Source organism: Chenopodium album, chromosome 4, assembly GCF_948465745.1.
Source record: "Chenopodium album chromosome 4, dcCheAlbu1.1, whole genome shotgun sequence".
NCBI lineage: Eukaryota > Viridiplantae > Streptophyta > Magnoliopsida > Caryophyllales > Amaranthaceae > Chenopodium > Chenopodium album.
Genome location: NC_137837.1, coordinates 77,834,539 through 77,847,499, shown reverse-complemented (window position 1 = coordinate 77,847,499; position 12,961 = coordinate 77,834,539). Strand labels below are relative to the sequence as shown.

The 12,961-nt window shown below is 33.8% G+C and overlaps 4 protein-coding genes across 4 annotated transcripts in view; 1 reads left to right on the top strand and 3 right to left on the bottom strand.

Moving 5' to 3' along the window:
- Window positions 1-383, top strand: part of LOC145629419 (nuclear pore complex protein NUP214-like) — a 29,458-nt gene extending 29,075 nt beyond the window's left edge. Inside the window, exon 17 of the mRNA XM_081682016.1 lies at window positions 30-383. Coding sequence (XP_081538142.1) covers window positions 30-142 — 113 coding nt within the window. The 3' untranslated portion in view covers window positions 143-383. The remainder of the gene's footprint in view (window positions 1-29) is intronic.
- Window positions 384-517: 134 nt separating this feature from the next.
- Window positions 518-5,447, bottom strand: LOC145627403 (EH domain-containing protein 1-like). The gene is made up of 10 exons (XM_081679796.1): window positions 5,239-5,447; window positions 2,910-3,023; window positions 2,661-2,763; window positions 2,510-2,559; window positions 2,240-2,368; window positions 1,901-2,152; window positions 1,688-1,767; window positions 1,387-1,513; window positions 995-1,138; window positions 518-886 (listed from the first exon to the last, which is right to left on the bottom strand). Exons 1-10 carry the CDS (start codon window positions 5,410-5,412, stop codon window positions 701-703), a joined length of 1,359 nt encoding a protein of 452 aa, XP_081535922.1. The 5' UTR covers window positions 5,413-5,447; the 3' UTR covers window positions 518-700.
- A 1,629-nt stretch (window positions 5,448-7,076) lies between these two features.
- On the bottom strand, window positions 7,077-9,037 carry LOC145627402 (mitochondrial pyruvate carrier 3-like). Its single transcript, XM_081679795.1, has 5 exons — window positions 8,821-9,037; window positions 8,390-8,488; window positions 8,099-8,151; window positions 7,826-7,899; window positions 7,077-7,476 (listed from the first exon to the last, which is right to left on the bottom strand). The coding sequence occupies exons 1-5, from the start codon at window positions 8,873-8,875 to the stop codon at window positions 7,431-7,433; spliced, it is 327 nt and encodes a 108-aa protein (XP_081535921.1). The 5' UTR covers window positions 8,876-9,037; the 3' UTR covers window positions 7,077-7,430.
- A 1,362-nt stretch (window positions 9,038-10,399) lies between these two features.
- LOC145629418 (chloroplast stem-loop binding protein of 41 kDa a, chloroplastic-like) lies at window positions 10,400-12,940 on the bottom strand. The gene is made up of 6 exons (XM_081682015.1): window positions 12,391-12,940; window positions 12,014-12,135; window positions 11,751-11,853; window positions 11,522-11,660; window positions 10,918-11,195; window positions 10,400-10,822 (listed from the first exon to the last, which is right to left on the bottom strand). Exons 1-6 carry the CDS (start codon window positions 12,817-12,819, stop codon window positions 10,643-10,645), a joined length of 1,251 nt encoding a protein of 416 aa, XP_081538141.1. The 5' UTR covers window positions 12,820-12,940; the 3' UTR covers window positions 10,400-10,642.
- Window positions 12,941-12,961: the final 21 nt, after the last annotated feature.

Sequence of the window (12,961 nt, the reverse complement as noted above, 5' to 3'; positions counted from 1 at the left end):
AGCTGATTATTTCTGTTTGTATTTTGCAGCTGGTGGATTTGGCGCTTTTGGTAAACCAGGGAATAGTGGGTTTTCTGCGTTTGGTAGCAGTGTTGGAGGAAGATCTGCACCGCCCGAGTTATTTACGCAAATGAGAAAATAGTTAGCGAGAATGGAAACAGTAGTAGGCCTCTGAAGCTTGTGAGGGGCTGAGCCCGTGTATATTCAGAGTTCCTCGTGATGATGTTACCTTTTTTATGATCCTACTCTTTTGTTATAGTGATTAAAAAAAGGTGCATGTAATTGGAAGAAGTGAATGTGCTTATTGCCAGCAAAGCATATCAAGCAGTCATTCAATTAACAAATTAACATGTACTTTCTTTAATGTCCCTTGCTCTACCCCCCCCCCCCCCCCCCCACCAAAAAAAAAAAAAAAAAAAAAAAAAAAACATTTTTAAGCTACATCTTTTTAGATGCTGCAACCATAATAGTAACCAGTTTGTATACCACTTTAGGGGTATTTTATTGCGCTAGGATATAATCAGTCAAGCATACAACACAATATGCAAGGGTGAAACTACCCAAATATGACATTTCCCCAACAAAAACAGGGCGTATACATCATAATCAACCAAAATTTCCAAGGTTACATTGGTGATTAGTTTTGCTTGTAACATTTTCTTTTATCCTGAACTGGCAAGCTTTGTTACAATATAAATCATTAATTGTCTAAACTTTTTAAATTCCTGAGAAGCTCTGGGATGTCATAACCTAACATCTCATCAACAGCTTGAATCAATTTCGGTTTCAACTTCTCAAATTTGTCAATGTTATAATCCCGGAGAACTTCCTGAAAATGCTCCACATTTGGAAAATCCCCTGCTGGTAAGTGGTACTCCCTTTGGATCTAAGCAGAAGAAAAAGTTTAGATCTCGATTAACAGAGGGTATAGCATAAACTATTTGCAGATATCATACATACAAAAAGAGGAAGAGAGTATGGGTAAGCAAAAAACCTTTCTGAATTCAACTTCCAAGTTCTCAATAAGACTCTCTTGCGCCTTGGCCTTGCCTATCAAAACAGGCATCTCCTTCTTCAGATGACTGATGATAAGAGCGTGAATCTTTGCTGCCCTAGCACGCTTCACAAATTCGTTAACCTGGAGATCAAACAACAGCATAAGTATCCGATATTTTGTGTGTATTTCTTGGAACTTCAACGAGTTCAACACACAAAAAATAAGTATCAGCTTATTTCTAGGAACTTCAATGAGTTCAATCCCTGCTACAAGTTCACAACACGAGCTAGCAACCTAATGGCAAATCACATTGCCATTTCTAAAAATAACACTGATAGCAATTGATTCATAATCCTAGTCAAATGAATTCAGCAGACTGCCAGACTTACTCTTCGGTTACAAGCATTCTTTGGAATGTCTTTTAGATCAGCAAGAAGATCATTCTGTTCCTTTAAGAAAAGATCCCGTACCATTTGACCAGCAACTGCTTCATTTAAAGGCCCATCATTAAAAGAGCTGCATACATGACAAAATTAGTAAATTATGTACCCTCATGAAATTAATTGAGCATTATGGCTCATAAACATGCGAGAAGCTGTAAGAGCTTAAAGAGCTAACATATTTCATAAGCAGTTCAATTTTGACAAGATAATTCAAGTCCCATATTAAGCTCAACTGGATGAAGCTTACCCAATGTAAACACGAGTAACCTCAGGAGTGTTTAAAACCTTCCCGAGTGACCACATCAATGCCCCATAAATCCTCATCAACTGCCGCATATCCAAACAGGGATTGAGATGAAAAAAAAAAATAGAATTAATTAATCAACTTATAGCAATCCCACTGAGCACTTCTAAGAAGAAAAAATTAAAACTGTATTTTGAATTTGAACTTGCCATTCACCTGCTGAGTGTCCACTTGGTCTGCCTTGTTCAAAACAACACGTATCTTATCATCATGGCCTTGTAGCGATGAAATCACACGTTTGAATTCATCACTAATATCAAGTTTGTGGGGATCAAAAAGGAGTAAGATGAGGTCACACTTGGCAGCAAACCAAGATGTCACACCAGTGAAGTCATAACTCCTTTCTATTCGTTGCTTCTCACCTGATAATACCCCAGGGGTATCAATGAGAGTCATATGCTCCAAAAGCTTTAAGATAAAACAATAGAAAGTTCACTTCCTGCTACTGTACATATTGAAGATGTATATGTTAAGAAATGTTGCAGGCAAACTCACTGGATGTGGCATCTGGGAACACTCAAATTTCGACAAAAACGCAGACCCAAATGTCGTAAGACCTTTGTACGGCATGTCTTCTTGAACAGAAATTGTGTTGCCCGGAATACGTCTTTCATCAGGGCCAGACTGCAGAAATCTATATCAGATTAACCAAGAAAAAAAAGAAAAAAAAAAACCTACAACAGCAATTACTCCACCAAAACAGAACAGGAGGAAATTCAATCTTTGAGCTCTGCAACAAGAATAAGAATGATAATAATCTTTTACCATAATGACAATAAATCTATCTGTGGTTGGTTCTGGCCCGACATGTGCTCCTGCAATAACCAGTAAAGGAGGTCTGTCAGAAATGGTATTACCACTCCACAATTTGAATTAGACCAACAGAAAAGAGAGAGAAAAGGCATTATATAACTACCAGGATAAGAACTTTTTAGCAAGTGCTTGATGAAAGTAGTTTTCCCAGTGGAATACTGACCAAGAAGCATGACCATAGGTTTTGCATCAAAATCGCTATCTGTCTGTGACACGGAAAGGGAAAGAGAAAATGGTAAGATAATGAAATAGGCATTTGAGAACAAGTAATTAACTGACTTTATCACTACAAACATAGGAGAACGAGTCAATAAACAGAAAATTGGCAAATCTTGTGCCTTTAGTCCCTTACTAACACGGGTGATGCAAAATCGTTAAACTGATAAGTAAGCTCTAATGGCTTCAGCTTTTGTTCATACAACCTCTTTAGACCATCATATATAGATGTCATGGTAGACAATTGTTCCTGAAAAGTGTACCCAAAAAAATGATCAGGGAACTTGGTCCAATTTAATAATTAGAAATGCAAGCATTAACTGAAAAGCAGGAAAAAAAAAAGGACAAAAATGACCCTATGGCTAAAAAAACACAAACATAAAAGATAAAAACAGATGCAAGAAGTTCTGAGCAGTGAAAAGGATTGATCCAGCTCTAAACAATAGAGACAAAATTTTTGACTTCATAATTCCATATCTGAAATATGAAATTACGGAGTACTTGCTTAGACCAGGCATCAAAAAAAGTTTCACCTTTTCGTGCCCTTGCTTCCGGTTACTTAATAAGCATTCTCTAACTAACAATCTGACATCAAGCATTAATTACAGGAAAGCCTGAGTCAAGCACAAATTTTTATTTTAAAAATTCACAATATACCACAATCTGAAGTTTTATACTTGAGTTTTTTGAAGAGTACATTAGCTGCTTCCTAATTGTATCCGAGCTTATCCTAGAATTCCTAGGAAATGACAAATAGTAACCAATTTCTTAACATACATCACATTGACATACTTTTCACCTAATGTTGGACTACAGAGCACAGCTTTGTCATTCCTTACCCAGTTACCCCTCGTATCCTTGAACTTCTGCCTCTTCTTTTAAAAATGATCTTTTATTTGCTGTTAACATCATTTTCTAAAATTTAATGAGTTCTTTCCAAGAAACTTTGAACTATATCTTGCAATTATCAACAAATTTGCTTTATTCTTATCTGCTTCAGAAATCCGAAGCCCTTGGATGCTGCATATTCTGTTTACTAACTGATTCCTGTCTCACACTCAATCAGTCAATAGTTCATTTCATGCATATAGTATTCCATACTCCCATTATACAAGGACAAATCCTTCCATAGGTAAACATTTTTTTGGTATTCCTATGCCTTTCTCCAACAAAGTTTCTGCTTCCTTTAACATATTCACAGCTAATTTAGCTCCATCAACCTCAACTATTAATTCAGTAAAAGCTTGTGAACATTACTCAAATATGAGATTTCACCTGAGGTTCTTCCAGGCCAAAGCTACAATTTTTGCATCAAATAAAGTATACCTCAACTAAGTCTATAGAGCTAACCTTCCCCATAATTGAGTTCAAACAAAAATTGTTGATTAGAGAATTGGACTACAAGTACCAACCCTTGGGTCATAGGCCTCATAGCTGATGAATATGGTCAAGACACACAAATACTTTCCGAGTTGAAATATTTAAGCCTTCTTTCTTCCCTACTACCCCAACAGACAATGTATAAACTGCTTCTACATGCAACTAATATTATACTATCATTGATCAATGCCATAAGTAGCTTCTATTACTAGAAATTATCAATAACCAAAAGAGTTGAAATTAGGCCTTTTACTCGAGCAATAAACCCATGCAACCAAGTTCTCTTCACTTGGACAACTTTTCAAAGAACAACCTCATTAATAATTTGATACATACTAATCCATCCCAAAATATGTTGCATGTTTGAGGGTTACTGATTTTAAATACTTGTGTCAAAAGCAAAAAAAAAAAAAAAAAAAAAAAAAAAAAAAAAGTAACTTTATGACAAGGTGTAAAAATAACCCTATGTCAATGAGCCTTTTTCCTAATCTTTGTTGAACAATGTAGGGAAGATGAATGTAGATGTATCGAATTCCCACATTCGTATTCGTAATTTACCAAGACTCATACTAGAAGTCTAGAACAACGGAACGATAACTCCATTCATATACAACGAAGATGCAATTACTCTTGGTTGTTCAACAAGGCTAATACACAATCATATTACAAGCTCCATTCATAGTTTGTATATCTCTATTATTCGATTAACACTACTAAATATTGGAAATTTATTAAAGACTTAACATAAATATACCAAATCATATTACAAGCTCAATTATATAATATGTTCCAACATTTTTCCTGTGAATATTTCCAAATATTTATTTATTATTTTATTTAATATTAATAAAAATCGGATGATTTTTAAATTCGTACTCAAAATCAGGTATAAAATCAATCCAAATTTCCCGATTGAAATTCACATTATAAAAACCATATCATTCCTTCAATTAAAGTTCAGAACATCAAAACTCTGAGTCAATATTACAATTTACAAGTATAATTGAATTGCAATGGAGAAATTGAGGAAAATAAAAGCCCTATAAAAAACAAAACCAAAATTCAACAGAAGAAGGAGAGGATACCTCGTCGGGAATGTTGGAGAGAGAGTGGAAGCCATTGGAGCAAAGACGAAGAAGCTGATTATTGTAGAAAGTTGAAGCAGAAGAAGAAGAGGAAGGAGGAGAGAGAAAGTAGAAGCTTCGACATTGAGGTAGGAGCTTTAATGGCGATCTTCGAAGAAACATTGATGCCGCCATCTTCCCAGAATCTGAACAAAGGAAGAGAAAGTGGGGGAATTGTTATTCTTAGTTTTACACTTGACAAAACGGTGCCGTTTACTGATTTCTTGACAAAGAAGCACAAAAAAAAACACCGTACTTTTTTTTGTTAGGAAAACGGTTAGGCAAACATATTACTGTGGGAACAAGTTCATACAAAATATTGAACCTAGTCTAACTAATTAAGAGTCTAGGGTATATTCTCTTCATATTATTTCTGATACTTTTATTGAAGGCGATACTCTTACTGTTATTAATATTTTGCAGGGTCATTTCAGTTGTTCATGGAAACTTCAGCTTCTTATGGCGGATGTCAAGGCTATTTTGGATTCTTTTACGAATTTTCACGCAAGACACATCTATCGGGAAGGCAATCGGGCAGCAGACTATGTTGCCTCTCTCGGCTACTCAACTCCGACTCATCAAGATATAGATCCTTTTTTAGATAGTAAATTTTCTTGTTTTTTGCTACTTGATAGTTTAGGTCACGGTCTTGCGAGAAGACGTACCTAAACTCCTCAATGTACCTTACTTTTCAAAAAAAAAAAAAAAAAAAAAAAATATTTCAGTTCAGTTCTTAATTTCTTGCTCTCATAAAATATTCAGCTCATTTCAGTCAATTAGAACAGACCCTAAAACTGTGATTTTGTTTCAAGGAAATAAAAAATCTCCATAACTAGATAGAGTGATCTTATAAATTAGACAATTAGGCTTGTTTCTTCACGGTTGAGCTGAAATTATTTGTTTAGGCTGAAATGGCTGTTGGCGGTTGGCTATTGGGTGGTTCACTTGGCTTGTTTGACCAGCTGGAATGTTTGGCTGTTTATAATGGCTTTTGAAATTGACTGTTTAAGCTGGCTATTTATAAAAGTGTTTGGTAAATTAATTGTTGGTTGTTGGCTGTTTATTAGATAATTTGTGGGCCAACAAGCTAAAAGCCAACAAAAAAGCTATTCAAAGCAGCTTTTTCATTTTAGCTTAAAAGCCAGCTTTTTCATTTTGGCTTAAAAGCCAACTTTTTCACTGACTAAAAAGCCAATTACCAAACACATTTTTTGGCTGTTTGACCATCTAAAAAAGCCAAAAGCCAAAAGCTAACCAAAAAGCCATTAAAAAGCCAATTACCAAACATGGCCTATATAAACCGTAGAAGTATTATTACCAACATTCTTACAATTGAAGGATAACAAAAAAAGACCACCTTGATTTATTCCTTTTTTTTTTCCATAAATGTCATAGAATAATACAATTAAAACATAAATAACCATTTTAACTCTTTTTTCTTTGTCTAAAAAATGTACTCCGTTAATATAAAAACTTGAGATTCTTTATCATATCATAAGTTTCTACAATACTACTACGTTATTAGAAGAAGATATGTAAATTCACTAAATTGTAATGTAGTATACACATGAAACACCTACTTGAGGCACATTAAAAGTAAAAATTAGAGTTTCTCAATGAATTTGAGGCACATTAAAATTAGAGTACTTCATTAATAATGTAATTTCAGTTGATAATAAACCAGCATTTGTGTAATTTAGTTTTTTAATGGAAGAGGAACATGATACTACAATCGGAAGTCGTGTTGGAATAAATCAAATTGTCAAACCCTTAATAGACAACCATTACTCAATTTCTAGTACGAACTTTGCAATTGAGATTCTTTATCATATCATAAGTTTCTACAATTCTATTACATACATTAGAAGAAGATATGTAATTATGTAAATTGTAATGTAATAACTACAAATGTAACAACTTTACACAATCTTCCTTAACAAACTTTCATATCAATTCCAAAGTTTCCGATTCTCTGGCGAAAATACAACTAGATATATATGCTAATGGTGCTTCTCCATTTGGTAGCATAACAATCATCAACTAGAAATTTTGAGTTAAGTTTTCGAATTTGATCGAAGTGTCAAGAGCAGGAATCAAATGAAGTATACTAGAGATGTTGATCTTTACACCAAGGATTTGTAACTTTGTATCAATTATTCCTTTACAATACTTGTTTTTCTCTCATTAGAGATGTCATACCTGCCAAAATGCCAATGCATCAAGATTATCAATATTGAAAATTGCGAAATCCAAGTAAAAAAGGATATAAAGATACTCCATCTGTCCCTAAATAATAGGCCACATTTCTATTTTAGTCTTTACAGCCTCGAATGACATTCTATAAAAGTGAAGAATAATAATTATGCTAAGCTATTTCGATTCACTAACTTTAAAGTGACCCTTGATCAAATGTGACCTAACATCTAAAGACAGAGAGAGTTCTAGACATTTCACATTTTGAGGACAAGTATGTAAACTCCAAATAACAATGGTTGTGGTTGAGTATGCTAAAAATGAGTAGAAATAGAGTAATGATTCATAAAATTACCCAATCTTCCTAGTTAGTTGACAAAACCCTGTCATTGACATTGCAAAATTTACACTACACAAATTCCAGTTTCTCTGCAATTGAAACACAAAACTTAACATAAGAAGAGTAAAGAATATAGAAATTAGTACTCCACCCGTCCCTATATTAAAAACCTCTTTCTCTTTATTATGTAAGTAATAAATGCTAGAAAGAGGCTTTATATTAAGGGACGGAGAGAGTATCAAATAAGGCCACTAGAAAATCATATGAAAATACTAAACACGATCTTACCGGTGTGATAACCATGCCATACCGCGTCCAAATAAGTCCTGAGGCTGCTACGACTGTAAGCAAAAATCGACACGATCTGCCATACCCTTAGACTATTGAAATAGGACTAAAATTCCAAACATATGACCAAATATACGACAACTTAATATCAATATATCATTAACAATGTGTTTGGACGAGAGGTTTTTACTAGAAAGGAAAGGGGTCGAGAGTAATGCTCTCGCGTTCCCTTCCCTTTTGCTACCACATTGCTATCCAAACAAGTCGTAAATAAATGTTAAATAGGCTAACCAATTTGCTGAGGGTACGAAATCGTCTCAGGTGGCTTGGCAAAATCTGCGACATTTGCGATGCTAAGACCCCATTTGAACGTTGGTGCCCAAAAGTGAACTGTATTGTTTATTTAATTTGATGGATCAAATATTAGTAATTATAAGGACTATAATCCAAATTCTAGAATAACCAAAATTCATTCAAATAATTCAAACAGAATTATAAAGATTATTTTACACTCATTATATAGAGTAACAATTAGATTAAAATTGAAAAATGATTCAACAACTAGTTATATATTAACCGTTATTGATTATACAGCGCAATAACAATAACAACATTTTACATAGAATTATCTCGAGAAATTAAGCATTTACATAATTATATGCTAAAAAAAGTGAGCAATATTTAGAGATTTTAAAGAAGGTGAAATAGAGGGGTAAACAAACTTGTTTTGAGACCGGCTGGATGATTCCAGAAAGCTTTAAATTTCGAAGACGCCATGATTTTCTTGCGCAGAGCAATTTTACAGATTTTTTTAATTTTTTATTTTTTTATTTTGGGTATTTTTATAAAATTATTTTGTAATGGATCAAATCAAGAAAGGGTGGCTAATGGCTATGCATTTATTATTTGTAAAGTTTGGCCACCAAGAACTTAGGTAATCTTTAATATAAAATAATAGTAGAAATTAAAATTATTATTAATACTTTATATAGAAGAAAAAGATTCTCACAATAAGATATTTGTATTTCGTTGAAGTATGGTTGTCAAAAAATAATGCAAGTAAATGAAAGTAGTAAAGCTTTAAGAATTGACTATGAGATAAGATTTGACTAAAGTCTAAAACTTATCCAATTAAAGTATTAAGTTAACGTATGACTATATTTTAAGTGCAAATTAGAAATTAAAATGAATAAATATTGTGAAGAATTGTATACCATTATTACCAAAAACAACATGACGTCAAAGTTCCTAAGTTTTGGTTTTGAAGATTTACTAAACTTAGAGGTCTTAACGTGGAAATCTTATCTAGGAATTATCCATTGGAAAGGTTGAAGGTAACGAGAATTGAACCCTTCATCTATGAGCTCCCATTTTTTTTTTTCTCAGTAATGATGTATGTAACCGTTAGAACTATGTATAGATTATATACACATTATATTAAATATACTATTTGAAAAAGAATTAAGTTGGAATTCATGACAAATACGCGCAAATCATTATAATCAATGTTAATTTATCCTTAATATTTCTTTTTTTAAACTTCTTATACATAACGTTAAGGACTGTGTTTATTATTTTTCTTTTAGATCTTCATCATTAAATTTTTGAAGAAAGATTTTCATCATTATTAATTTGTGAGGATAAGGTAATTAAATTCCGATGAATAAAAAAGATGGATATGATCCTATAACAAGTGCAAGTAAATGATTTAGGTTGCATATAAGTAGGGAGCTCCAAGGGCCTGTTCTGATTGACCGAACTGAGCTAAATATTTTATGACAGAAGGAAGTTATGAACTGAACTGAATCTAAAGATAACAGGACTTAAAAGTTGAAATAGTTGAATTAAGTTAAATCCATAATGAATGGTGCATAATTTTTTCATATTTTCCTATAGTAATGTCAATTTAGAAAATGTATTTTATGCTTTTGAGCTCCGTATATGTTAACCTATAGATAACAATTTATTTATGTTGTCACTTTTTACTACTGATGTTGATGACAATTACAAAGTAGAGTTTATCAATTGATATCAATGGTCATTAGTTTTTTTTCTTCATCCAAATGAGTCAATAGGGCAATATAAATTACTAATGGGGGTGAATGAAGAAATTTAAACCGGTTTGTGAGCTTGGCATAATACACAAACCTTCATTCTTAATTAACCAGTAGGTTAAAACCTCATTGGTTATCAGTAGTCATTTACTCATTTGTCATATAGTAAAGGATTGTTTTTTATACGTAGTAATACCAATTAGCTAGTAGAAAAATGACAATCATATTCTAATAAAATGATAAGGAATTCTGGCAAAAAATCTAACTTGAGCACCAATATTTTTTGCTAATCAGGCACAATTAGCTTTTTGATAAATATGTTATAGAATACATCTAGTACATCTCTGAAAGACTTAGAAATTCCCTAAAGCTCATCTTAATTTTACGACGACACTCAAGATCTTGGAGATCGATTGAAGTTATTTCATACATGAAAAAATTGCCAAAAATTCCATCATTAGTTTCCTTACAAGATAGATGACTCTTTGAATTATGCCACTGATACATTAAGTGATTCGAGTATCTTATCATCCAACTCGAATTTCATATCTTTCTTGTCTCTTCCAATCTTTACATACTCCTCATACCGCTCCTTAAGATCTTCCGGAAGGTAGGTAGTTGCCTGCCATCCGAGGATATCCTTAGCAGCTCTTGGTTCCGCGTAAAAGTGCTGAACAAAGGACAACAGATTCACAAGAATTGAGTTACAACACTAGAAAAAAAAAAGATGTAACAGAAATGTTATGTCTGTTAGCTGTTAATTACCATGTTACGGAAAGGGAAGGCTTTCTTGGCATCAACTCCGATTGCCTTTGGATCATAATGCACGATTTTGACAGGGCGACCAGCTGCTTGAGAACAGAGTTTGGCCATTCCATCAAGGGTCACTGCTCGATCACTTACACAATTGAATATGTTTCCGCTTGCTGCAGATGGGTTTTCGACTGCTGCAGTAAGCATGGATGATAAGTCCCTTACATGAGTGATGTTAGTCAGCTGCATTCCTGAACCGGGGATAGGAATTGGCCTGTCTCGAACAATCCCTGACATTAGACACATCAAATGAGATACAATTAGGAATAAGGCCTGTTAATATCTTCATTTTATGACATTTAGTTTTAGTTTTAGTATTAGTATTAATCAATTTATATAATCATCTTCAAATGAATCTGTTTAAGACATCTCAACCAAAAGCTTAAGCTGATAGTTGAGGCTCAGGAATATGTTTTGTACTCTATCAGAATCAAATCTGTAAAACGCGGTGATAACAGGCTAAAAAAAAAGTAGGTGAACAGAACTTAGCCTAAGAATATTGTCTGTCAGAATGAAATTATGAACAAAAATCAAAAGAATGTAATGATGAACGTACGATCAAAGAACCATTCTTCACAATCCTTGTTGTTTCCTGATCCAATCATATACTGAGGCCGGAAAGATGCCCAATTACTGAAAGTTTTAGCAATACTCTCTTCTACTGCAACGTGCGAGGCACTAGCTTTAACAGCATCCTAAAACAGAATGATCAAACTAAGATAAACAATTTGTTGTACAAACAAGTAAGCAACAATATATTATATGGACTTGAAATGCAAACTTACGCCTTCAACATGAGGAGGCTCATCTGTAGGATTATATATTCCAGCACTGCTGATAAACAAAAATTGTTCCACTCCAGAGCTTTTCGCCCAGTCTATCACAGGACTACATGTTACAGCTGATTTTTATCAGTAATTTTGTTATAATTAACACAAACATCATTTTCATCAAAATTATTTGACAAGATGATTAGCTAAGAGTTCATGATCCTTGTCATAAATATAGACCGAAGTAGTTTTGATAAAGCATATTACAACATGAATACCTCACAGCTTCAAGGTCCTTGCCGTTATTATCGAGCACCACATCAAAGGTTTCTCCTCCCACTACGCTCCCAATGTCAGCCGGGTTCCCCCATATCGTTTTCCCTCCAGCACTTGTAATTTCCTAATCATACCAAAATAAAGGATAGAAAGTGTCACAATCAATTTTATCAAATTCTAAATAGACTTCATTTCGAGTTGATCAATATGATCAACTCGAAATGCCACAGTCAGGGTTGTATACTTGTATCAGTTGTATGTGAGGTGTGCCTAAGCCTAACACAGCACATGTACAACCAAATGTACCACATTATATATAACAGACAGTAATTTGATTAGAGTAACTAAAAGATAAACATTCAAGGGAATGAAACTTAACAGAAAAGCGGGTGAAAGGCGGTTTTTTCATTTTGTCAGAGCTTTCATCTCCAACGGTAAGGACTGTGACTTGATGACCGGCACCCAGAAGCTCTTTAGCAAAGTAGAAACCAATAACAGCATGTCCACCACTATTGGTGTTAACAATAAGCACCCTTTTCTTATCTGAAGCACTGGCATTAACACTGAAACCGCTACTGCAGACATTGCTGCTGTTTCTGAACATCAGAGGAAAAACAGCACGATTTGATGAAAGTGAGGGACTCATTAGAGGGGAGAAAAAGGAAGATTTGGAGGAAGAAAAACAGGAAGATGAAAGCGAAAATGGTGGGAGTGTTTGAGAAGGATTGTTAGCATTGATGTAAGATTGTTGAAGTAAAGAGGAAGAGATTAGGGAATTGGATGAAAGAGCAGCAACAAAAGTTGCCATTTTTTTCAGTGTTTTAGCTAGTTTCTGATGTTGGTGATCTTGTGATAGCTAGTACACCAACTTTATTTTAAGGAGTTGTAAACTTTTTTATTTGAATTGAAGATGGGAGGACTATCTTAATTCATTCAGGATCAAAATTTTT